The sequence below is a fragment of the Vulpes vulpes genome, chromosome 6, assembly GCF_048418805.1.
Source record: "Vulpes vulpes isolate BD-2025 chromosome 6, VulVul3, whole genome shotgun sequence".
NCBI lineage: Eukaryota > Metazoa > Chordata > Mammalia > Carnivora > Canidae > Vulpes > Vulpes vulpes.
The window spans coordinates 130,791,525-130,816,218 of NC_132785.1; the positions used below are offsets into that span (position 1 = coordinate 130,791,525).

Genomic DNA, 24,694 nt, shown 5'->3' on the forward strand with positions numbered 1-24,694 from the left:
TCTCTCCAAGCTCCCGGGGGGGCCTCCCCGGTGGGGATGCTGGGCCATTTGGGGGGACGGTGCCTCACAGGCAGGCTTGCCGGGGCTGGCCGCACACTGTCCCTCGAGCTCCGAGCCAGGCCGGCTGGGAGCAGGGAGCGACGCTGCTGAGACACCCCAAGTAGCAAGGGACGTGTCCTTCGTGTCCTCCCAGGGCCAGCACTGCCCCAGCTGAAAAAACCCAGCCTCGCCGGCTTTGCAGGAACGCGCTCGCTGTCCAGCAGTCCAACGACGAAGTCTTAGAAATCTCGCCCCCAAGTTCACCGACATAAGGCTGCGGGCTCCGGTGAGGGTCACCCGGGTGCGTCCAGAGCCGAGGCGGGGCAGAGCGCGTGGAGACGCAGAGTGAAGGCACGGAGCTGCTCCCTGCAAATTTCCAAAAATTTAAGGGCAAACACGATCGCTGGATTAGATGAATGCGTCTTCACCCCAAGTTTCAAAGCCTCCAAGATTATTTTTAGAAATTGCAAAAATCAAGAGACGGTGTCACGTGGCTCTGGCAGCGCGCTCCCCCCAGACAGCGTTGGCTGACGTCCGGCCTCAGCCGCTGAGGAGCTGGCGCTGGGCCCCCGCCCACCCCCGCCACCGTCCCTCCCGGCAGCGCTGGCACCGCGCTCAGGCGACACCCCCGCCCCGCCCGCGTGGCCCGCTCGCCACCCCCACGTGGCCGCTCAGCCTTTGTTGTGATTCCGGCCTCGCTGGAAGGCCGGCTCCTCCGCGGTTGAGGAACTTGGGTTCCTTCTGGGCTCTTCTGGGCTCCAGACGCCCGGCCGCGACCCGGGGGGCCGTCACCCCGACTTTCCTGCAAGAGGATCTCCGAAAGCTCTAGCGCTTGGCCTCTGGCGCCCCGCAGAGCCACTGAGGGGCTCCCCGAATCGGTGGTGGCTTGGGGCCCTCCAGTGGCAGAGCCACAGCCCCACGGGCCCCACGGGGCGCCGCACCTGTACGGGGCCGTGCTCCCTCCTTCACCAGTGTCAGCCGTGGCCCTCGCTGTGACCCTCCGTCCCCTTACCCTCGTCCTGTGCCATCACCGTAGAGGATTCCTTACCTGCGCCCTCCTCCCCCCCAGCCGGCCTCTCTCGGGGGCAGGTACCCGGTGGTCTCCTCACACCCCCCCCCCCGCCCCTCTAAACAGCAGCGTGAATTAGGTGCTTAAGTCATAACTGAATGAATAAATTATCGCTTTAATTGCTTTGTCTCGCCCCCAAATGACCCCTTGCGGCTCCTCGCTGATGCTGGCAACGGGCAACGGCGGGGGGGGGGGGGGGGTGCTGTCCCCTCATCCTCATCCGCCCCCCTTCTCCTCACGCCCCGGGGTGCTCCTGAGGGCTCGGCTTCCCGGCCTCCCGAGTGTTCCCTTGGGGCTTCCCCCGGCGCCCCGCCCCCCCAGTTTCTGGGACGTTGGGTGCCAGCCGAGGAGCGTCTCCTGAACATGCACCTGCACCGCCGACGAATGGACTCCTACGGCTACTCAGCGCCCCCCCCCCCCCAGATCTGTTGACTGGCTCGGAGCAGGACAGGGCACCGCAGGCACCGTCCCCTCTCTTGTTGGTTGGGAAGGGGAAAGCCGGGGGAAGCCAGCCCGAGCCGCAGGGCGCTGCGGTGACCCAGGGCTCCTTAAATGTCACTCTGCTTTGTGACGGGCGCATCCTTTGCCCTTCGAGGGGAAGCTCGGGGTCTGGATGTCTCTACTGAGACGCTGGGGCCCACGCCCTTGCTGCCCACGCGCCGGCCGGCCGGCGGGGGTGCTCGTCCCGTGTCCACACGGCAGGGAGGAAGTCAGCCTCCCCCTCCCCTCGCGGTCGGCGTCCCGCCCCGGCTGGGCCGGTGCCGCACTGCTCAGGATGAAGCCCACCCCGCTCCTGGGATGGAGGCAGACGAGGCACCTCACAAGGCGCGGAGGTTTGGGCTCGCTCCAGGCCCAACAGCCGCCTGGGCATTTCTTGGTAGTTTTTTTTTTTTTTAAGAGTTTATTTATTCATGAGAGGCGCAGAGAGAGGCAGAGGGAGAAGGAGGCTCCATGCAGGGAGCCCGATGTGGGACAAGATCCCGGGACTCCAGGATCATGCCCCGAGCCAAAGGCAGATGTGCAACCAATGAGCCGCCCAGCTGTCCCTTCTTGGTAGCTGTAACTCTTTGGTCAATTTGTTCAGTATTGGAAAATTTTATGATGCAGCTTCACTGCCCAGACGAGGAGGCTCAGGCCAGGGCATTAGCAAAGGGGCCTATGGGGCGGGAGAGACATGGGTGCATCACTGCCTCCCCACTGCCCTCTGGGGAACCTCCTGGACGTGTCTGCCCCCCGTCCTGTGCCCAGACTCCTCCACCGCCTCCCCTTCGAGTTACCACCAATCCCCCGGCCTGCGGCTGCCCCTCCTCAGAGTTGGTGGCCTGCTATGGGCATTTCCTTTTCGGGATTTCTGGGCTGCTGGACAGCCTGTGGTGTGCGGCCCACGGCCCTTCTTGGAACTCTGCCTGCCTTCTACCCCAGCCCCTGCCTGGGGCTCCTGCCACCTGCCTTGTCCCCTGTGGGGGCCTGTGGGGGGTTCATGTGTGCTCTGTCCCTCCCCCACCGCCCTGGATCCTATGCTCAGCCGGGGGCCTCTGTGGAGCGTCCCTCCAGGCCCCACAGGGATGCTCCTCAACTAGACATCACCCCCTCCAGCCACAGGCCTGTCCCCTTGTTGTGACGGGCAGGGACCCACCGCACTGCTCAGACCAGCAACCTGGGAGCCAGGACGCTCCCTTTATATTGCTCCCAGCACAATGTCCATCCTGGCTGCAAACTTTGGCTGGGACACCTGCTTCTGGGCCCCTCCGGCTCTTCCTGCCTGGGGCCTGCAGTCTTGTGTGTGCCATGTGGTCACTGGATTGTCCAGGATCGGGACCTCAAGTGGGCGCACATGGTCGTGGGCCCTGACCGCCCCGGGGACGACAGGCGGGTGCTGTGCCGCCAGGTAGCCCTGCCAGCACCCCTGCTTGTGGGGTGGGTCACCTGCGACCTCCCCAACCTCAGGGGTGTCAGACTGGGCCTACAGAGCGTCGGCTGCGAGGCCACTTCCCGTCCTTTGGGTCCTTCGGTAGGGCCGGGTCGGGCGGCGGCAGCGTGGACGGCGGGGGCAGGGACCCAGGGCAGGGACCCGGGGCAGGGACCCGGGGCAGGGACCCGGTGGGCGCAGGGACCCGGTGGGCGCAGGGACCCGGTGGGGGCAGGCGGATGCGCTGAGTCTGCAGGGAGGTGCAGGGCCTGGGGAGGCAGCCCGCGGGGGCGCACGGGGAAGGGTGCCCGGGGGCGGGGGGGGGGGCGCACGGGGGGGGGGGGTGCCCGGGGGCGGGGAAGGGCGCACGGGGGGGGGGCGCACGGGGGGCGCGTGGGGAGGGACGCGAGGAGGGGCGCACGGGGGGCGCACGGGGGGGCGCACGGGGGGGCGCGCGGGGGGTCGGGGCGCGCGGGGAGGGGCGCGCGGGGGGTCGGGGCGCACGGGGCGCGCGGCGGCGCGGGGAGGGCCGGCGGGTAACGGCCGCGCGGTGGGCGGCGGCGCCCGAGGCCCCTCCCCTGCCCGCGGCCGCTCCTCCTCTTCCTCTCCCGCCCGCGCCGCGGCCCTCGGTCCCTGCGCGGCCTCGGCGGCCTCGGCGGCGGCGGCGGCGGCGGCCCCTTTAAACCGCCCGCCCGCCCCCCGCCCGCGCCCCGCGCCCCGCGCCCGGCCCCCGCCTCCGCCCGCGCCCCGCGCCCCGGCCCCGCGCCCGGCCCCGCGCCCGCCCGGACATGGCCGCCAACATGTACAGGGTCGGAGGTAAGGCCGCCCGCGCCCGCCGCCCGCTCCCGCCGCTCCCGCCGCCCGCGCCCGCCGCCGCCGCCTTTATGCGCCCGGGCCCCCCCCCCCCCCGGCCCCCGCCCCCGCCCCGGCCCCGCCGCCCCGGGCCGCCACCCGCCCCTCCCCCACCCGCCCCTCCCCCGCGCCGGCTCCCCCGCTCCCCCCGCTCCCCCCTGCGCCCCTCCCCCTCCCCTCCCCTCCCCCTCCCCGCGGGCCCGCCCAGCGCGACCCTCCCGCGCCCCCGCCCGCGCCCCCGCCCGCGCCTCCATCCCCGCCGCGCGGCCTGCTCCTGCCCGGCTCCGGCTCCGGCTCCTCCTCCTCCTCCTCCTCCTCCTCCTCCTCCGCCGCCGCCGCCGCCGCCGCCGCCGCCGCCGCCGCCCCGGCCCTGCGCGCGGCCGCAGCCCCGACGGCCCCTGGGCCCGGCCCGCGGGGGGCGCCCACCTGTTGGGGCCGCGGACCCGGAGCATCCCTGGGCCCGGCCTGAGCGCCGCCCCCGCCGCCGAGCACATGGCCCGGGGCCGCCGGCTGCCCCCGCGGGGAGCTCGGGCCGGCCTGGCCGTGGGGACCGGGAGCCGCGAGCGCGGCCGGGAGGGGGCGGGGGGGCCGGGAGGAGGGGGCCGGGCCGGGCCTGGGTCCTCCGCTGCGCCCGCCGCTCTGTCCGCCGCGTCCTGGGCCGGCCCCTCGCCCCCTCCTCGGCGCCTACGGCCTCCCCGGGCCTCCCCGGGCCGACTGTGTCGGGGTGTCCCCGGCTGCCCCCCGAGGGCCTGGGACTCGGGCTCCAGCCAGCCAGGCCGGCCTGTGACCTTGGGCTCGGCCTCCCCTGTGCGGGTCCCCACGCCCTGCCTGGCCAGCAGGCCCCCACCCGCCCTGGCGCAGGGGCCGCGCCGCAGAGGGAGGCCCACAGCCCACCTGGCCGCAGGCTCCTGGCGGACGTAGGTGCCACCAGGCACTGTTCATCTCCCCCTGTCCCCGTCCCCAGCCCCTCCTCAGCTGTGCCCCCGGCTGCGGCCCAGGGCTCCCCCCATCTCCCTGGCTTGCCCGCCCCACCCCCACCACCCCCCACTGGGGACCACCGTTCCACAGCACAGACACCCCCTTCCAGGTGTGAGGCCCCATGGCTCCCACGTGCTGTCTGGGCCAGCAGGTCCGTTGAACAAACGAAGGCCTGATGGCAAGAACCGCGGCACCGGCTCCCGGCCGGAGACAGGGGACGAGGCGGTGGCAGGGAGGCCGTGGGCCCTGGGCGCATCCACCCCGGCCGGCGGCCCTCCGCCAGCGGCTGCTCCAAGGGCTCGTGGGCTTTACAGAACCCCCCCCCCCCCCGGGCCTCAGGCCCCCTGGCCGTGTGGGCCGAGCTGCTGGGCTTTGAGGTCGGACCGTGAACGTGGTGGGACCCTGACCCCCCGCCCCCCGCCTTCCCAGCCTCAGCTGCGCACAGTGGACCAGGGGCTCGGTTTCGGCTCATCCTCCAGGACAGGCCTGGCCGCCCCACATCTGTTGGTCCCCTCTGAGCTCCACAGGTGTGACCACAGGGTCCCTGTAGACGAAGCGGGGTTGGCTCGTGCTTTGTGGAGGGGGACCCTGTGGTGCCGCCCCGGGTCCTGGCCGGGCTGCTGGCACCGTGTCCCCCAGTACTCGCTTAGCGAAGGGGCGCCTCGCGCATGGGTGCCCTCTCTGAGCCGATGGTGGCCAGGGGTGGCCCCGCCCGGGCAGTGCGGTCTGGGGCAGGGCCGCGGGGCCATTCTGAGAAGGGGACCCGCCCTCTTCTCATCTCTGCTCAGGACCCTCAGAAAAGAGCCTTTTGCAAAGGTGCCAGGTTCAGCGAGGAACGTGGAGGCCGCCGGCTAGACGTGAACGTCACAGAAGCAGTTTGTGAGCGTAACCATGTCCCCGATACTGCAGAGGACGTAGTCACGCGAGAAAATCCTTCGCAGGGACCCGGAGTTATCTGGGTGTCCTGCATTTTACCTGGCAGGCTGCTCCGGGGCGCTGCCAGGATGTCTGGGCGGGGCGGAGGCCGGAGGCGGCTTTGTGCCAGCTGACCAGCTGGGTGGAGTGGGTCAGCCTGGGAGGGGACGCGGCCCGGTTCTTCCCAGGGAAGTGACCTGGCTGCCGACAGAGGCCTTCTGTTGGCGGCCCCGAGCGTGGCAAGGCGGGGCCCGGCTGCGGGTGCGGGCTCGGGGTTTGTGACTCTGCCCCTCTGGGGTCCGTCTCCCCGAGGCTGGGCCGGCTTCTGGGCCCGGCGGGCGCCGCGGGGTGGCTCTTCCCTCTGCACGTGTCCTGCAGGGCCATTGAGGGCTCTGGAGCCCGCGAGCCCCCTGACAGCGCGGCCACCGACTGGGGTGTCTCTTTTTAAGCGACAGCCTCTAACCAGCCGCCGTGGTTCCCCCTTTTTCCTTTCCTTGCTATAAGTTAACCCCCGTTCTTTGGGGTGGTAGTTTGCTTCTCGAAAACGTGCTTTAGAAAGGTGACGGGAGCACCCCAAGGCTCCTGGCCGCTGGCCGGGGTTCACCTGGGCCGCGCGGCTACTGTGCCCTCAGGCCCTGTCTTGCTGCCACACCATCCTGTTGCCTTTTGTGTCATTTAAACTTTTGACCAGGTGACAAGGTCACACACGTGAAAATCCCAAACTTGTCAAGGCCGGTGCCGGTGGCAGGGGTGGGGCGCCCAGGGGCCCCCGGCTGCGTCTGCGGCCCTCGTCCTGTCCCTCGGGGGGCCTGCAGCGGCCTGCCCACGTGGCTTTGGCTCCCCTTGTCCCTTTCGAGAGAAGAAGTCGGCCAGTAACCCCTGGATTAATAAGAAACAACCCGAGGATGGAGTAGACGGTCCTAAGGGGCGGACGCGTCCCTCCGGGAGCCCACGGGGTGGCTGCTGGCTCGCAGCAGGACCTCAGCGGCGGGGCGAGGATGCGGGGCTGCCCTTGGCTCGGCCGCGGCCTCTGCCCCCGGGGGAGCATCTTTCCTGCCCCCGCCCACGGGCTCCCCAGAATTTGATGTGCGGGTTGCCCGGGGCTGCGGCTTCTCTCTCTGACCCCCCACCCGCCTGGCAACAGACCTGGGGTGCAGCTTTCCCGGGGCTCCCGAGGGCTCTGCACAGCTAGCCCCGGAGGCCTGTGCCAGGCTGTGAGGGTGCCCCCCACCCAGGGTGCAGGTTCTTGGGGCCCCACGGCCCCTCCCGGGCCCTCAGCTGCCTGGTGGCCCCCAGGCTGGCCCTGCTCCAGGTCTGGGACCTGCCGTAGGAGATGATCCTGCTAAGCTTCTCTCTCGCCGCTTAAGACTGCTTAGCGGCTTCCGAGGAGCGGGGGGTCCCCCGCGCAGCGACCGTCCCGTCACCCCGGCCACAGGCCCCCCTGCTGGGCCCCCGCCCTCTGCAGCCCTGCGTCTGCCTCCACTCACCCTTCCCTCGGGCGGCAGAGGAGGGTGGCGACACTTGAGACCCTGCCCCAGCACATGTCCCGAGAGCATGGGAGACCCGGCCCCACTCAGGCCCAGTGTCTGGAGCCCTTGACCCTCGGAGCACCTGCCCGAAGTAGACGTCAGCCTCTGGTTCCCAGACTTCGGTGGGGACGGTGACATGGCCCCACGCTGCTGGCTGCCCTTAGGGCCGTCGCTGTGTTCTCAGGGGCCCTCTGGGGTGCCCTGGGCCCCAGCCCCGTGGGTGTGTGGGTGGCGAGGCCCTCTGCTCACAGGACAGCCCCGGTCCGGGTGGTGGAACCATGGGGACCCCCGTGCGGTATTTGGGGGATAGTCCTGCAGAGGCATGAGTCAGGATTCCCTCCGTGTCCCGTGCTCGAGGGCTGTGTGCCCAGCCCTGGCTCTGCCCGTGGTCAGCCTGAGGTCCTGGCCACTGCTTGGGTTTCTCTTGATTCCGTCCCCAAATTTGAAAAGAAGAATGTGGGGCTTGCAGGTGTCCCCGCGGTGCAGGAGTGAGGAGGGAGCCTGGGGCTGGGGGGTTCCCGGCCCCCGCGGAGCTGGTGGGCGGGTTCTGACACGCGGGTGGGCGGTGGGCGCCAGGGCCGCCCGCGGTGTGCTGGGTGGTGTGGGGCGGCCCAGCTCCCCGGTTCTTGTGGCACCTCCTGTGGCATCTCCTCGCCGGCACCATCCCCGGGCACCATCCCTGGTGCTTCCGCGGGTCCCACACCCCTGCCTCCGCCTGCGCCCACCTGACCTGTGACCCGGGTCGTGCTGTGGCCGCTGCGCAGAGCCCGAGAGCCCTGAGACCGCGGCCCCCAGGAGCAGGCCCCCAGCCCGGGCCCACGGAGCCCACGTCCTGCCTCCTGGTTTCATTCCACCCCGTGGGCGGGGGCGGGGGTCCTCCCTGGGCCTGTCCCGTGATGCGTTTTCCACATTTTTGTCTTTCACCTTCTGTTTATTTTATTCCTTTTTTGAAGATTTTATTTACTTACTGGAGAGCGAGCCCGTGCGTGAGCACAAGCGGGGACGGGACGGGCCGAGGGCGCGGGAGGAGCAGGGCGCCCGAGGCGGGGCTGGATCCCTGCCGGGACCACGACCGGAACCAACGCTCGCGCTCGGCCCCCTACCAGCTGCGTGGGGTGCGGACTGCGGGTGAGGGAGGCTGGGCGCACACCGAGCACCCTGGGTGGGGTGGCACCGGGTCAGGCGTCGGCCGGCCGGCGGGGGCCAGCGGGCTCAGTGGGGACCAGGGCTGCAGGCGCCGCGTGACGCGCGCAGGGAGTGTGGAGGCGCCTTGCGCAGTGGCCTCGCCCGCCGGTGCCGCCGCTCGTGCGTGTCCTGGGCCGTGACCTGGGTCGGCGCGGAGTTGCACGTGGAGCCGGGGTGGACGGCGGACGGCGGCGCTGACCCCTGGGCAGGGCCTTCTCGGGTGAGGATGGCGGTGAGGATGGTGCGGCCCAGGCCCCCACCCGCGGGGTCGCCGTCCCCCCGCCGAGCTGTGGGAGCGTGTGTCCTCCCGGCCTTCACGCACGGGCCCCACAGCTCTTCCACGCTTACGAAACCCGCCTCATCTAAGCTCACAGAGATTTCTTTCTGTTTTCTTGTGGAATTTTTGTAGTTTGGGGCTTTACTTTTTTTTTTTGTAGATTCTTTATTTGTGGGGGGGAGAGCGCATGCACGGGCGGGGGCGGGGCAGGCTCCCGTGGGTGCCGCCCTAACCCGATGGACACGGTGCGATGGACCGGGCGCCCGGGGTCCCAGGCCCGGGGTCACGACCGGAGCTGAGATCCGACCGGCCCACCCAGGCGCCCCAGGGGATTGCTGTTGGGTTCCCCCTTGTGTGGGGTGCACTCGGAGGCTCTAGGTTTTGCTTTTTTTTTTTTTCCAAATATTGTATTTATTCACGAGAGAGAGGCAGAGACAGAAGCAGGCTCCCTGCAGGGAGCCCCAGGTGGGACTCGATCCGGGACCGGCTCACGCCCTGGGCGGAAGGCGGCTCCACCGCTGCGCCCCCAGGGCCCTGGGCTCTCACCCGTGCGTCTGTTCACAAACCTCCTCCGGCACCACCACTGGCTGCAGTCGCACCGTCCTCGCTCACCGGTCCTGCCGGCCCCTCTGTCACATCTCGCCACGGGTCAGGTTCCTGTCCCCGGTGCTCGGGCGCAGTGTCCACGCCTCCCGGGAAGCCCTGAGGTCAGGGCGCAGGCTGTCGGGCGGGTGCTGTGCCCCCCCCCCCCCCGTCTGGCCCGCGGCCACGGCCTGGACCCGGGTGACGCGGAGCTCGGCTGGTCCGCAGAAGAGCGGTGGGGCCCCGCTGGGGTGGTGTCAGGCTGGCAGGAAGGTCCGTGCGGGGGAGACACCTGCACCTGCCGTCGTGTCCCGGACGCCAAAATTCTGGAAGGTTCCCCCGCCTCAGCGCTGCAGCAAATTCTCCCCAGATGCAGCCCTGCAGGTGCATTCCCGCATCCCCTCCGGCGACTTGTGAGCCGCAGCGGTGGCCTGAGCGCCGTGGCGGGGGTCCCCTTGCTGCTCCCGCGGACACCGTCCCATCTCGGCCGTGCTCAAGCGCCACGTGGCGTCCCTGCTGTGACATCGCATCTCAGGAAGGCGTGTACTGTGAACCCAGCGGCGTGGGCGTCCCTGCGTCCTTGGCTCGGGTGGCGCGGCCACTAGGGCAGCACAGGGCGTGTGGGCATCACCCCGTCTCACAGCTCGTGAGCTGGTCACGGTCGCAAAAGGTGGAAGACGTGAACCGGAGCATCTCGTCACAGCTGAGCGTGTCCACGGAGCCGAGTGAGGTGCCGCAGTCCCCGCGTCCCGGCGCCTCGTCCGTCAGCCATCGGGAGGCCGCCGACAGATGGTGACGCGCCCCAACGGTGTTTGCAGGGGGCAGCTGGCCTCCGGGGCAGGGCGGCGTCCCCTGGGCGTGGGCTCCGAGGGGTGAGTGGGGACGCCTGCAACCCAGCGTGGTTTGGGACGAGTCGGCAGGAGACGGCCCAGTGCAGGCGGATGTGGGGCCTGCGGCTCGGGGCGGCCAGCCCGCTCGGACCGTGTTCCTGGGCCACAGCCGGAGACCCTCGTCCTTGGGCAGAGGGGACACCTGGGGGCTCAGCTGGTGCAGGCGGCACGTGGGACGGCAAAGGAGGGGACGGAGCGCGACTGCCCGGGGCCGCTGTCCTGCTGGCCGGTGCCTTCGTGCAGGATGTTTGAGTCTCTGTCGCCTGGTGCAGCCGTGGGTCAGCACGACCTTCCCTGACCCCGGGGACTCCACTGTCCACGGTGGAGGCCGAGCATCCCGCTGCCCTCACCCTGCCGTGCAGCAGCCCCGCGGCGCCGCAGGGGTTAAACGTTACTGCGGTTTCTTATATTCCGGGCAGAGGCAGACGCTGGGGCAGGAGGCCCACGGCCGCCCGCTGCTTCCCCGCGTGCCTGTGGAGACACGTGGCGCCGCATCCCCGGCAACGGTGCTTCTGAGGCCGCAGCAAACTGCAGCCCTGCCCCCGGCCACTGTCCCACCTGGGGAAGCCGTGTTGGGGACAGCGGAGGTGGTGGGCGGCTCAGACGGCCCCGTGTGGTGTCCAAGCGTCACGGCGACAGCGGGAGGCAGAGCTTGGCCCCGGCCGCATTGGCAGGATGTGGGCCCCATCGAGGGCTGGGGGGCCCCGTGCGTCGGGAGGCCCTGGGCTCTCGGCCCCCCTGCACTGCGGGCCCAGGACGCGCGAGGCCCTCACGCCTCGTGGTGGCTGGTCACAAGAGCGCTGCAGCCAGGGCAGTGACGTCGAGGGCACCCGGGCGGCGCCCAGGCTCACGGCCTCTCCCGGGGACCACGGGTTCTCCGGCCACCACGCGGACCTGAGGCTGCTCGCCCGAGGCGGCCACGCGGTCGTGATGTCCTCCACGCACCCTGTGGTTCCCCGTCGGACAGGGCGAGAACCGCAAGCTGCCCCACAGTCCCCGTGGACGGGCGTCGCGGTCGCTCTGGATGGCGCGTGGCCCTGACCGTGGACCCCGGCGGAGCCAGAGGTCTTGCCCGGAAGCCGCTCAGTGCTCCTGGGCAGACGGTCGCGGTGGAGCTGGCGTCCCCTGCTCCTCGGCCAGTTGAGCCGTCGATGACAGGCGGGTGGGGACGTCCGCTCGGGCCGCGTGGTGCCCTGGGCGGAGGCTCCTGGGTCCCGACCCGCGTCCCGACCCGCGTGTGCAGCTCTGCCCGCGGCTCCCGCACGGGACTTTGCACCTTTAAGCGTCTGTGGGTCTTTTACTAAAGGGACCCTTGGGTACGTGACGGTCCTCGGAGCTCCTGTCCGCGGCGCTTGTGTGACGCTCGCTCGCTCGCTCGTCACTTCCCCGTCGACTGTGGCATCTCCCGGGCACACAGGCCGGGCCCCGCGTGGCTGATGATCTCCCTGGTGGGCCCCGGCTGGGAGCGCGGCGGGGAGAGGCCGTCGTCCTGCCGTGGGCGGTGGGTTCCACGAGCACCTGCTGCGGGGCGGACGCACCCCCGGCTTGCCGGAGACTGTCGGGACGGCGTGGCCCTCCTGCTTCTGCTCCGACGGCTGCGGCCTGGGCTGCCTTCGCTCCGCCGCTGCGATCCTCCCCGTCGAGCCGACCTTGTGTCCTCGGGTCCCAGCGGCTGCGGCGTCTCACCGCTTCCTCGCGTCTGTGGGGTTCCCGCCTGGTCCCCGCGTCCGCTCTCAGGGTGAACGGCGTGGGCTGGCGTCAGGTCCCCCTTGGGTGTTGGCTGGGTTCAGCAGGGCCCGTCTGGGTCTGGAGGGCTGCCTCTTTCTTTCCTTTGTTGATTTTTATTTTCTTGCTTGCAATTGAAAGGGTTTTTTTTCTTTTTTCTTTTTTCTTTTTTGAATCTTATTTCCTTTAAAGAGAGAGAGGACACAGGGAGAGGGAAAGGGAGAGAGAAGCAGAAGCAGGCTCCAGGCTGAGCGTGGACCCCGACGTGGGGCTTGACCCCGGGGCCCCGGGATCGTGACCTGAGCCAAAGGCAGACTCTCAGCCCACCACCGTGCCCCGAGCCTGTTTTTTTTTTTTTTTTTTTTTAAGATTTATTTATTCATGAGAGGCAGAGAGAGAAAGAGGCAGAGACACAGGCAGAGGGAGAAGCAGGCTCCGTGCAGGGAGCCCCATGTGGGACTCGATCCCGGGACTCCAGGATCACGCCCTGGGCTGAAGGCAGCACCAAGCCGCTGAGCCCCCCTGGGCTGCCCGAGCCTGATTTCTTTAGGGCACAGGGTTGCCTGTTTGTCCGCGGGGAGCTCGGGGGTCTGCGTCCGCCCAGCGCAGGCCCCAAGTCACCTGAGCCTCAGGCAGCGGCGCCGGGAGCCCCCTCCCGCCCAGCTCTCACTCGCTCACCCTCCGGGTCTTTCCTTTGTCAGCCTGGCCTGAGGTTGACCCCCTTACTGGCTGTTCACAGGAGCTCGTTTTCCCTCATTATGCTGGTTTTTGCTCATCATCTACCATGTTTTTGCTTTGCGTGTTTTCCCATCTACCAAAGCGTAACCCACCGTCTCAGGCGTGCAGGTCTGAATTGTGGGGAGCACACGCAGGGGTGCGACTGGCGGCTGGGACGCAGCCCCGTGCCCCCCAGCCCCCTGCCCGCCGCCCGAGCAGGGATCCTCAGAGCCGCATGCGGGGCCGGTGGTGCTCCTCCTGGGTCGTGTCCTGTGTAGACTGCACGTGAATAACAGCTTTGGTTTATTTACTTATTTTTTTTTAAATAGATTTTCATTTATTTATTCATGAGAGACACAGGGAGGGACGGAGACACAGAGGGAGAAGCAGGCTCCACGCAGGGAGTCCGATGCAGGACTCGATCCCGGGACTCCAGGACCACTCCCGGGGCCAAAGGTGGCGCTAAACCGCTGGGCCACCCGGGGATCCCCAACGGCTTTGATTAAATTGGTTTTTCAGTTTTTTTGGATGAAAGCTTTAAGAGTGCTAGGACTTTGTGTTAAAACTGCTCTTTTGAGCGACAATCCACGTGTGATGGAATTGACCCGTTCACGAGGCGGAGGGCGTTGCCGCGGCCTGTGTTCAGAGTTTCCACCGCCGTCAGGCCGACCTCGGCCCGTCCATGGTCCCCTCCCGTAGACCTCTCCTCCCCCCCAGCCCGCGAGCGTGGCCCTCTGAGCCCGGCAGCCCTGTTCCCTCTGGGCTGTTGCCCTTTCGTTCCGTGGAGCTCTGTGGGTGCCCTTGGCCGCGTCCCATCCGGCTGTGGCCTTGGGCAGCACAGGTGAGCCCCCCCCAGCAGCACAGGTGCGCTCCCTCCTACAGTATAGGTGAGCCCCCCCCCAGCATAGTGAGCTCCTCCTGCAGCACAGGTGAGCCTCCCGCAGCAGCATAGGTGAGCGCCCCCCTCTCCCCACAGCATAGGTGAGCTCTCCTCTGCAGCACAGGTGAGCCTCCTCAGGTGCCTGCAGCAGGTACACAGCAACAGCAGGTGCCAGATGCTTGCTGGGGCCTCTCCACACGGTGGAGCGGTAGGACCTCTTGTGGGGACGGAGCTGGCCTGGGTCCTGGGGTAGCATGTGTGCTCCGAGTGGCCCTTTGGCTGTGTCCCGGCTGACACGGGCCTCCTGCAGGCCTTCCCTGGGGCACGGGGGACAGCGTGGGGCACCCCTGCTGGGGACTGCAGCCTGGCCTCGTCCTGGCACCGAGTCACCCGCAGCTGCCTCGAGTTACCTGCTACATCACGGCGTCGGCCAGGCGGCCAGGCTGGCAGCTGGGTGGCCTCCCGGCTGGCCTGGGCTCTGTGGGAGCCGGCCAGCCGCCCCCGTGGGCCTCTTGGGAAATCCCGGGTGCCTGCCAGCCTCCCGGGGACCGAGCCCAGGCCGCTGCAGAGCCGGAGGCGACCTGGTGCCCACATGGTGTGCTGGGGACCTGGCAGGCGGCGGTGGGACCGTGTTCCTCTGGCACCTGACCCCGTCCGCGCCCCCGAGAGCCCTGCCTCTGCCCAGGGAGCCCCGGCCTCCTCCGTTCCCTGCCCGGGGCGCGTGGGGGGGTGTGGTGCAGGCGCCCGGCAGCCCCTCAGAAGCTGTCCCGGGGGAAGCTGCAGTCCGGCTCCCACAGCGTCTGTGCGGGGGGTGGGGGGTGGGGGGTGGACCCTCTGCCCGGGGCAGCCCCCTCCGTCCTCTAGGACCTGTGCCCGGCACCCACTAACATGTCTGGGTACCTGTCTCCCCACCGAGGTGGCGGGGGCACCGTGTCCTTTGTTCCCTCCTGTTCCTGGCCCCTAGAACTGGGCGCGGGCGTGAGGGGGGTCGGGGCTCCCCTGGTCTCCCCGGGCTCAGTGCTGTGGGGTGACGCACTCTGTTCCTGTTTGCAGACTACGTCTATTTTGAGAACTCCTCCAGCAACCCGTACCTGATTCGCAGGATCGAGGAGCTCAACAAGGTACGTGCGTGGGGGGGGGAGGGGAGCGGGTGGGCTGGGGTGCGGCCCGGGGCTTCAGGGCTGGCCCCAGACCCTTCGGTGGCTTTGTTCCCGGGCCGCACGCCTACACCTGGGTCCTTCTCCTTGGAGAGCTCTCCGTGGGGTCCCTGTGGCCAGTGTGCTCTGCGGGACAGGGGTGCCCTGTGGGGTCCCCCTGGCCGGGGGCTCCCCGCCCACCTGCTGCCTCTGCCTCTTCCCGGCTCACTCAGGTCCCTGCCGCCCTGCTCTGGGCCATCACAGCCGCCCCCCCTCCTGCCGGCCTCCCGCTCCGAGGTGCCCCTGGCAGCACTGGGGAGAGGCAGGAGTGTCCCCGCGGCTGCAGAGTCCCTGGCCCCGGAGCACCTGTTGTCCCCGACTGGCTGTGCTCTGTGAGGCCAGCGCTCAAGGGCTGCTCTCCTGGACCCCGAGCACGGCAGCGTGGCTGGGCATCCTTGGGACCGGCGGGCTGGGGGCGGAGGTCGGGGTGCTGGTGCTCCACGGAGCAGACTGGTGGCAGCCGAGCCCCAACCCCAGTGTCCCTGTTCCCGAGACTTCTGCGCAGCATCTGCCCCGGGGGGGGGGTGCCCCCAGGCCTCCGCTGCACACAGCGTGTGGGGCTGGTCCGAGCAGCCTGGCAGCTCCTGGGAGGCTGGGCTGGGTCTGGACGCGGCAGGGCCGGGGCAGTGGCCAGGACGCTGTGGGGCCACCTCCCGCGGGTGCTTGCTGGGGGAAGCTGCCCACGGCCTGCCTGGGCAGCAGGGCCAGCAGGGCACGGGGTGGGCATCGGCTCGGGGACACATGGGGACAGGCCCGCGACTGCAGTGAGCGGTGGGGAGCCGGGGGCCCACTGCTGGGCTGGCCGCGGGCGGTGGGTCTCGGGTGGGGCCAGCACAGCCCCTGCCCTTCGCTTTGGTCGTGACGTGGAGAGGGCAGGTGGCGCCGCCTGTGGCAGCCAGCGGGTGACGGGCCTGCACGGCAGCGGCCACAGCCCGCCGTCGGAGCGCTCGGGGTGGGGTCGGTGGGCCTCTGCGTGTGAGCCTGCGGCCCCCTTCAGTACCGGGGTGGGGCGGGAGGGACCCTCTGGCCCCCGCAGCCCGCCTCCTCTGCTGCCCGGGGACCCGGGTCTTGGTCCCAGCTGGGGCCGCTGGGAGCTCGTTTTGTGGGCCCTCCCCTGCTGGGGCCACCCTGCCCGGAGCCCCCCGGCCCCCAGGGCCCCTTGGGCGCAGGAGAAATGGCCCCGAGGGTCAAGTCCCGGGAAGTCCAGGGCTCGTCTGGGCGCGGCTCTGGCGCAGGGCGGGGGCGGCAGCTGGCTGTGGCCCCTGAGCCCCCGGCTGGTCACCCGCCCCCCCCCCCCCCCCCCCCCTGTCTCGCGTCTGCCGAGCTCTTCGGAGGTCCTGGAAGGCGTCTGGGCGCTGGCGGCCTCCCCAGGGGCCGGCAGGGCAGGGGCGCCGACTGCTTGCTCCAGGCCCTGAGTGCCAAGGAGGGCGCCAGCGGGGAGCCCCGCACAGACCCCCCACTGAGAAGGGAGCCCGTGGGGCGCGGCCCCGTGACCCTGAGGTCACGACCTGGGCTGAAATCGAGAGGCGGCCGCCTGACCAGGTGCCCCCATGGCTGCTTCCAGTTCTGATGGGGAGCGGAGGCCTTGATCCACCCCGGGGGTGCTGGAAGGAGGGGGCCCAGGGGCTCTGGCCTTTGCAGCGTCCAGACGTCCGCCAGGTTCTGGTCCTGAGCGAGCAAGGCCTGGGGGAGGGACGCAGGTCAACAGGGGGACCCGGCTGGCGGGCCGGGAGGAGGGTGCACCGCTGGAGGGTGGGGGCGCAGACTGGGCTCGCTCAGGTCCGCCGAGCGCCCCTCCCCGGTCAGACATGCCCTGGCCCACTCGGCGTCGAGGCTCCCTGGGCTTGGCTCCTCCTGCGACCTGCCGGCCCCCGGTGCGCTGCTCAGACCCTGCCTCGCTCTTGCAGACGGCCAACGGCAACGTGGAGGCCAAGGTGGTGTGCTTCTACCGGAGGCGGGACATCTCCAGCACCCTCATCGCCCTGGCCGACAAGCACGCCAGTGAGTCTCGGCCTTTCCCTGGGGGGGGCAGGGGCGAGGCCTCTGCGGCTCCGAAGGTTTCCTGACGTCGGGTGTAGTGTTTTCAGAAGCAAAGTCCCTGTTTGTAGTTCGTCCTGAGTCTGGGAAGCCTGGGGCCGGAGGGACTCGCGGCGGCGTAGCTCGAGCCCCGGGATGTTGCTCCTGGTCAGCGGCCAGCGGCGCCGCCCCGGGGACTGGCCTGGACCTGCTTCCACAGGTGGGGGCGTGTGCTCCAGGGCCCGGGCCGCTCCAGAGCCCCCGTCCTCAGGGTGGGACCTGCCTGCGCCCGGGCTGAGGTTCTGGCCTCCGTGGGGGCTGCCCCTGGGCCCCCAGCTGCCTGCCACACGGCCGTCCAGCCTGGGGACACGCGCCGTTCTCATGGGTCCATCAGCTCATCAGGCGTCCTCCTTGGGTGGGCACGGGCCCCACCTGTGAGCCTCTGGGGGGACCCGGGGGAGCCCCCAGCACGGTGGTGTGAGGGGCTGGACGCCCGGGCAGACCGGCCTCCTCCCTGGGTCCTGGAGGGGTAGGGGGTGGTCCGGGACTGGGTCTTCCCAGGCCCCGGGGATGAGGGAGGGGAGCAGCCAGGTGCGTTAGGGCCCCGGCTGAGCGGGTGCCCCAGGACGGCCCCTACACCGGGCAGGGGAGGGCAGCAGCCGCTGGTCCTTGGCTGGCCCGGTCCGGCCTCCCGGGTGGGTGGGTGGCTGGGGTCTGGGCCGTGGCGTTCTGTGCCACTCTGGTTGCATCGGCTGCTGCGCTCGTGCTGCACGTGGCTGTGTCTGGTCGTGGGGGCTGAAGCTGCCCCCCAGCCGCAGCGGGAACCAGGATGTCCCACAGGGGTCACTGTTGACCTGGGTGCTGATGCTTACGGGCCGCCTCCCCTGGGTCCCCTGCCTGGCCCAGCGGGACCACAGACAGTCCTTACCCCCCTGCCACACGGTGGTACACGGTGGACCTGGGGCCGGGCTCTCCCGCTGTCGGGCACCGTGGAGGTCAGTGAGCTGGTGGCCAGGAGGGGCCAGGTGGGAGCTTGGCTGGAATCACGTGAGGGGAGCTGGGGGGTGGGGGCTGTGTGGCCGGAAGGACCACGCTGGGGCTGATGGGATGGCCAGTGCCCCCGAGGCTCCCCAGGGCACCGCGGCGAGGTGGGTGACAAGGTCCGGCAAAGCCGCTGGCGTGGCCATCTGGGGCAGGAACCTCGTTCTATGGGGCCACCTTGGCGGGTGTGGCCAGGGTGACACCAGTCCACCCTTTGGCCCAGGCCCAAGCCCGGTGTCAGGGCAGGTGTGAAGACCTGTGGGGCCCCTTCTGGCGCACGGGGAACCCAGGGAGCCCGCTGCCAGGCCTCCAGCTCCCAGCATGGGCCAGATGCACCCAGGCCACGTGGGTGTCCGCAGCAGGGAGGTCCTCCGGGCATCTTCCAGCCACGCTCTGCTCAGCCCCGACCCCTTGTAGGGAACCAGAACAGCCCCCTCAAGCCACAGCAGACACGGCCATAGCCCGCTGCCCTGGGCCTGCACACACACGTGCAACACGGCTGGTCTGAGCAGGACCCTGCCCTGGGGAGCGGCAGGTGCAGGAGACACCCCCCCAGACGCCCCCAGAGCAGGCTGCGGGGGTTCCCGGGGTACGTGTCAGAGCTGGCTGGGGTGGGAGCACGGGTCCTACCTGTGCCTTGGGGGGTGAGCCCCAGACCGGGCCCAGGACCAGGACGCACGGGTCCCAGAGGCAGGGTTTTCTGTGCCAGAGACGGCCTCCCCCAGCCGCCACTCGCTGACTTCCTGCAGCCCGAGCACCACACACACTCGGGTCCACCAGGCCTGCAGGACGCTTGGAGGCTGGGGTGGGGGGCGCGGGGCTGTGGGAAGCTCCTGGGGCTGCTGGCGAGTGTGGCTCCCGGGCCGTGCACGTGCCTGGAAGGCCCGTTCGGGGCTCCTCACCACTGCCCGTGGCGGCTGAGGGGTGGGGATCTCGGAGCCACTGCAGGCTTGTGTCTTGCTGGGGAGGGGCCCGGTGACTCTCCGGCCCCACTCCTGACCACGCTGCCCTGGCCTGGGAGCCGTCACACGACAGGTGTGCCCGTCAGGTGGGCCGGCTGGTGGCTGTCTGGACGCTGGTGACGTCCCCAGCTGGGCCGCAGCGTGCTGGTGGGGTCTGCAGGAGTGGGCAGGGAGGTGGCAAGGCCAGCAGTGTGGACGCCCAGGCTCCGGGCCCACCTGCCTGAAGCAGGCACAGGACCCCGTCCCCCTGCAGCCCGGGCCCTGGCCTCTCTGTCACCACTGGGGGGCAGCAGAGGGCTGCGGAGGGCCCTGGGATAGAGACCCGGGTCCCTAGGTGCTGCCCAGGTGCTGCCCAGGTGCTGCCCAGGTGCAGCAGCCTCGTGGGGTGGCCGGCCTCTGCGTGCCCTGGCCTGGCATGGCCCCCAAGCCCCCCAGGTCCCCCAGACCTCCACTGTGCCTCCTGGTAGGTGCCCGACAGGTGTGCGTGCTCACGCAGGAGCCTGGGGCGCTCCCTGCGGGCATCAGTGTCCTAGCCCTGGAGGTGTGGCCGAGGCCCCTGGTCCGCACTCGGGATGGTCAGTGCTCTGCCGACCTGACCTGGGCCCCTCCCTGCCCTTGGGCCCTGTGTCCCCCTTGCCCCCCCCCCAACTCCCTCTCCGCAGCCTGCGGGCAGCCGGTGGGTGGCCGGTGCTCCGGCGCTAACCTGCCGTCTGGGCTCTGTCTGTCTGTCGTTCAGCCCTGTCTGTCTGCTATAAAACCGGACCAGGGGCCGACAACGGCGAGGAAGGTAAGCGCCGCTCGCTGCGGAGGACCCTCCGGGCCGGCTGGTGGGAGCTGCCGTCCCCTGTCCCCCCGTCAGTGCCGGGGGCGAGTGGGCGCAGCTGGGCAGGCACCTCGTAGCTGACTCACAGGAAGCCCTGGACCCTGCAGGGGAGATCGAGGAGGAGATGGAGAACCCCGAGATGGTGGACCTGCCCGAGAAGCTCAAGCACCAGCTACGGCACCGGGAGCTGTTCCTGTCCCGGCAGCTGGAGTCGCTGCCCGCCACTCACATCAGGTACCCAGCGGCCCGGAGGGTGCCGGGGGTCCGCCCTGCCCCCCTGACGCTGCGCCCTCCTGTTGCAGAGGGAAGTGCAGCGTCACCCTGCTCAACGAGACGGAGTCACTCAAGTCCTACCTGGAGCGGGAGGTGAGGCCAGCCGCGGCGTCCCTGGGGCCGTCCCCACCCCTGCCCCTCTCTGGGCCAGAGCCTCGCGGCCCGCCGCAGGCCAGCACCTCGGACCCTCACCGTATGGGGCCGGAGCCACGACGCCCAGGCGGTGGGAAGGGTTTCTGAGCCTAAAACCAAAAACACGAGTTGTCAGGGGCTCAGGGCCGTGGAACCAGCCTTCTCGTCCCACACACAGGAGCAGGGACCTCATGCGTTTGTAGGACGCGACCCACCGATGCCGCCCCCAGTTGTGACAGCTGAGAATGTCTCCAGACAGCGCGTGTGTCCCTGGGGAGCTGCATGGCCCGGGCGGAGCCTGCACTTGGGACGCGGGGACACAGGCCTTGGGGGTCAGGTGGGGCCTGCAGGGGCTGGAGGCCTGAGGGGCGGCCTCATTCTCAGCCACAGTCCCCTCCCACCGCGCGGAGCCTGGCTTGTGGCCGGGGAACGGGGTGCAGAAGCGAGCGGCGTGGCCGCGGGGAGAGCTGGTGGTGCGGTCACGCGATGGCCTGACGCGGTTTCGGGAGCTGGAGCAGCCGCCGGGAGGGGACGAGCCCACAGTCCATCCCGCAGGGCGGACGGAGACGCCAGGCGCGTTTGGAGGAGGCGCTGGAAGCCGGCGGGCGGGCGGGAGCGTGGTGGGGGTGCCAGCAGCGTTGAGCTGCTCCCGTGGTCCCTACTTCCGAGGGACCCCGTGGCGGTGGAGCCTCACAGGACATGGCGCAGAGACACGTCACTGAGCAAGATGGTCTGCTGTGACTCGTGAGGCTTCAGCGGCCGCACGCGTGTGTCCCGGGGGCCCTGCCCGCGTCCACACCTGCTTCGGACGCACGTGGTTCTTGCGAGTGAGAGAGGCCACCGACCCAGCGACTGCTGCGGCTCCTGTGGACGCCCGCCTCCGGGGGGCGGGAGGGTCGAGGCGGGAGCGGACGCTCCGCTCGTGACCTGGACCCGCAGCCGTGGGAGAACAGCCCAACCCGCTCAACGCAGATTCTAAGAGCTCCGCGCGGGGCCGGGGTCAGGAGGGCCGGGTGTGCCCCCAGGACGCGGCCCGGGCGAGAAACGCGGGGCGGCTGCTGCATTGCAGCCCGGGGCATCGAGCCCAGAACGTTCTGTGGCCCCGCGTGGGCGTCTCCCGTGACAGCCGCTCGGAGCCGCGCTGGAGCGTTTTTGTCGCTGCCGAGCGCCCCCCCGCATGGTCAGGCTGGCCGGGCCCGGGTCCCTGCGGCGGGCTCAGTGAGGCCGCGGGCGCCCTGCTGACGCCGTCCTGTGCTGTCTTTCAGGATTTCTTCTTCTATTCTCTAGTCTACGACCCCCAGCAGAAGACCCTGCTGGCCGATAAGGGGGAGATCCGCGTGGGAAACCGCTACCAGGCGGACATCACTGACCTGCTGAAGGAAGGTAGGCGGCCCCGCGGCCTCCGGGCGCCCTGCTGAGCTTTTTCTCCAAAGAAACTTGTTGAAGGAGCCTCTGCCCGTGCTGCCAACTTCCGCCGCCGGGCGGTGCTGTGGGCGACCCCGCGCAGGCCGCCGTGGTCGTGGTCGGAGGGGCCGTGCGTCCTGCCTCCGGCCGGAGCCACCTACTGGGGCTGGGGCTAGGGCTGGGGCTGGGGCTGGGTCCTGGGAGCTGGAGCCTGAACGTGGCTCGGGGCGCCCGTGGCCCTGCGCAGCCTGTGGGCCTCCCGGGCGTGGCCGCGTGCAGGCGCCGCCCCTGCCGCCCCGCTGCTGAGACCGCCCTCATCACCCCGACGTAGGCCCGCTGGCCCTGGTGATCTTGAGGTCTTTGCTCGTTGAGCTGCTCCCGTGGAGCCTCCCCGGCCGCCAGCCCAGCCCGGGGCCTCAGGGCCGCGGTGACAGAGCGCGTGGTCCAGCCCCGCCAGCGCCCCGGGCTCCAGCCTCCCTCCCGATGTCCGTGGTCCCGGCTTTAATCCGAGGACGGTTCCTGAGCGCCCGGGTTCCCTTTTCTGTGGCCTCTGCGTCTCCCTGGGCGTGATGCCCCATCTCCCTGAGGCCGGTCTGGTGTTGGCTCGTGTGCCCCCCCCTGGCCCGTCCTGTCCGCACCCGCATGACCACTGCATGCACACGCACGTGTGTGCCGTCACGCTGATGTGCTCACACGCTGGCTTGTTGGCTCTTTGTGGTCCCGCCGGTGGGAGATGAGGACGGGGCAGGAGCCACGCCGGAGGCACGCAGGTTCCCTCTGTCCCGTGTGGCGAGGCTGCCCTCCCGGCCCGCTGGCCCTCTGCCCTGCGTCCCCCTTCTGGCTCTTCTCCTCCCACGGGGTCCCCGAGTGCACCCGCTCCTCCTGCCTGTCCACGCCGGCCCCCCTGGCGGCCTCTGAGGAGCAAGCAAGGCCCATCCCCTTGCTGTGGGCGTGGTTGGTGCCAGGGACCAGGCGTCCTTCGGGGCTCGGCTGGCCCATCCGACAGTGGCAGGTCTGTGGCGGGTGCCAGGCCGCCTTCCCTGTGTGGCTGAGGGTGACGGGTCTGGTGAGGGGCCTCAGGGCAGAGGCCCCCCAGGAGGGACACCGGCTACGACTAGGAACGTCCCACCACAGTCAGCCTATGCCGCGCGGCAGGCCCAGCCTCCAGGGGCGACCGGGAGGGATAACCGTCACGCCCCTGCGGTGTGGGGTCCTCCTGCCGTGACCCCAGGTGGGCCCACGAGGCCCGACCTCCCCCGAGGCGAGGGAGCACACGTGTCTCTGGCGACTGGCCCCGCTCAAGCCACCTGCTCGCACAGGCTCCCTGGCCGGCCTGCTGGGCACTGACCGGTGGGACACGCCATGTGGGTTCCCGCCCTTGACCTGGAGCGTGCTGTCGCCGCAGCACAGGAGCTGAGTGGATCTCCTGCGGCTGTGCAGCCTGCGGGCCTGGGCTGCCTGAGGACGTGCCCTTGGCCCGGGGGGCTGGCCAGCGTGGCCGTGGGCGTCCTGCACACGCTGGCTGGCTGCCCTGGGCGCGGGCTCTCCCCAGGTGTCCCCTGGCCGGCCGCCCTGTCCTCTGGGAGCAAGCTTGCTTCATCAGAAGCCGTCGTGCCTGCCGGATTGTGCGGCTCTGCCCCCAGCCCTGCAGGACACAGCCCCCCAAACGAGCCCCGACTCTGGCGTTTGCAGGCTGAAGAGCGGCCGGGGGTGGCGGCCCTCCTGGAAGAGGATAGACTGAACTGTGGCCTCTTTGGCACTGCGAGGGGCCCCGGCTGGCAGATGCCCACGCCGTCGCAGCCATTGTCCCATGTCCTGGTTGCTGAGCGCACTGCCGCTGCCGGGCTGCCTCTGCCTCAGGGGCCTGATCCAAGCCAGAGCCGGCCTCCGGCACCCCCGTTGTCACACCTGGCCGCTCGGGCCCACGGCAGGCCAAGCCGTCCTGGGCCTCCCCCGGCCCCCGAGCCGGTCATCAGACTCCGCCAGCCCCCAGCAGGCGGGCCGGCGCGGCGGGGGGAAGAGGGGGCTGCTGTGTTGGCAGAGGTGAAAATCCGCTGTGAGCCGAGCGTGCCTGGAACTGCGTGCACGCCTGCTGCCGCCTCCCCTGGGCTCACCGCTTAGCGCAGCGAGTGGCCCTCGGGCCCACCCCAGGACCCCGGAGGCCTGCAGAGCCCTCGCTCCAAGAGGCCTGGCCGCAAGCAGCGGGGGAGGGCCTCGGGGTCACGTCGGCGTCACCGTGTTGTGTTTCCTACAGGTGAGGAGGACGGCCGAGACCAGTCCAGACTGGAGACCAAGGTGTGGGAGGCGCACAACCCGCTCATAGACAAGCAGATCGACCAGTTCCTGGTGGTGGCTCGGTGAGTTCTGGGCACTGGGGGCAGCCAGGGTACCGCCTGGACCCGGGCACCGGGGCGGGGCAGCTCCTGGCTTTGGGGGCGGGGCCTGCGCACCTGCATCACCTGGGGCCGCCTACCTGCAGGGCCAGAGCAGGCCGGACACAGGCAGGGCTGTGGGCTGGACGGGGATGCTCCCATCTCTGGATGGGCTGTGGGCTGTTGCCCTGCAGACCGTGGGGAGGTGGCCAAGGGACGTGGCTCCTACGACCCAGGGCCTTCAGGCCACGAGGGAGGCAGTGCTCCGAGGAGCGGCGTTCCCTCCAGCAGGCCCCCAGTGGAGCCCTGAGCCCGGGCCAGCAGGAGGGGAGTCCCTGTGTGGGTGCGGGAGCCACATGCCTGGGGCACCCGTGGATCTCAGCTGGACCCGAGCCTGTGGAAGGGGAGCCCCGGGCGGCGGCTGAGTCAGAGCTCTGTCTGCGGGTGTCCCTGCTCTGTCCCTGGGGCCTCCCAGCAGCGTCTTCCTGTATCGCTGTGCTGGGGGTTTGGCTGGGGCACCTCTGTGTCGGGCTCCAGTGGTCACTGTGCCCCCACCGCCCCCAGCTCCGTCGGCACCTTTGCGCGAGCCCTGGACTGTAGCAGCTCCGTCCGGCAGCCCAGCCTGCACATGAGCGCCGCGGCCGCCTCCCGGGACATCACCTTGGTGAGTGGGCCGGGTGCGGGGATCTGCACACAGGTGCTGCTGGGGCCCTGCTGGGGCCTGCTGTGTCCGGGCCACGTATCCCCCTGGGGTCTCCACGCCAGCCAGGGCAGGCTGGGCGAGCCGTCCATGCCCTCCAGGAGAGCCCAGCAGCTCGTCCTGGGAGCGAGCCCCTCGGAGGCCCCAGTACTCCTGGGCCTGCAGCTGCCCCTGGGACTGTCGTCTCTCCTCTCGGGCGGTGGGCCTGGGTGACACCTGTGTGTCCTG

The 24,694-nt window shown here is 70.2% G+C and overlaps 1 protein-coding gene across 5 annotated transcripts in view; it reads left to right on the forward strand.

Annotated features, from left to right (window-relative positions):
• The first annotated feature begins 3,676 nt into the window (after positions 1-3,676).
• The window catches only part of MTA1 (metastasis associated 1), a 28,678-nt gene continuing 7,660 nt past the window's right edge, over positions 3,677-24,694 (forward strand). For 3 of the 5 annotated variants that reach the window (XR_012002342.1, XM_072762523.1, XM_072762524.1), the window contains exons 1-9: positions 5,522-5,726; positions 14,601-14,668; positions 16,651-16,744; positions 19,499-19,549; positions 19,693-19,819; positions 19,888-19,951; positions 21,256-21,373; positions 23,649-23,751; positions 24,331-24,430. Coding sequence is in view for 4 of the 5 variants with exons in the window: in XM_072762523.1 (XP_072618624.1) it covers positions 5,537-5,726; positions 14,601-14,668; positions 16,651-16,744; positions 19,499-19,549; positions 19,693-19,819; positions 19,888-19,951; positions 21,256-21,373; positions 23,649-23,751; positions 24,331-24,430 (915 nt within the window). In the remaining variant the exon portion in view is untranslated. Of the gene's footprint in view, positions 3,834-5,521; positions 5,727-14,600; positions 14,669-16,650; positions 16,745-19,498; positions 19,550-19,692; positions 19,820-19,887; positions 19,952-21,255; positions 21,374-23,648; positions 23,752-24,330; positions 24,431-24,694 lie in introns of those variants that run through there. The other 2 variants (XM_072762525.1, XM_072762526.1) reach the window with 1 other exon arrangement.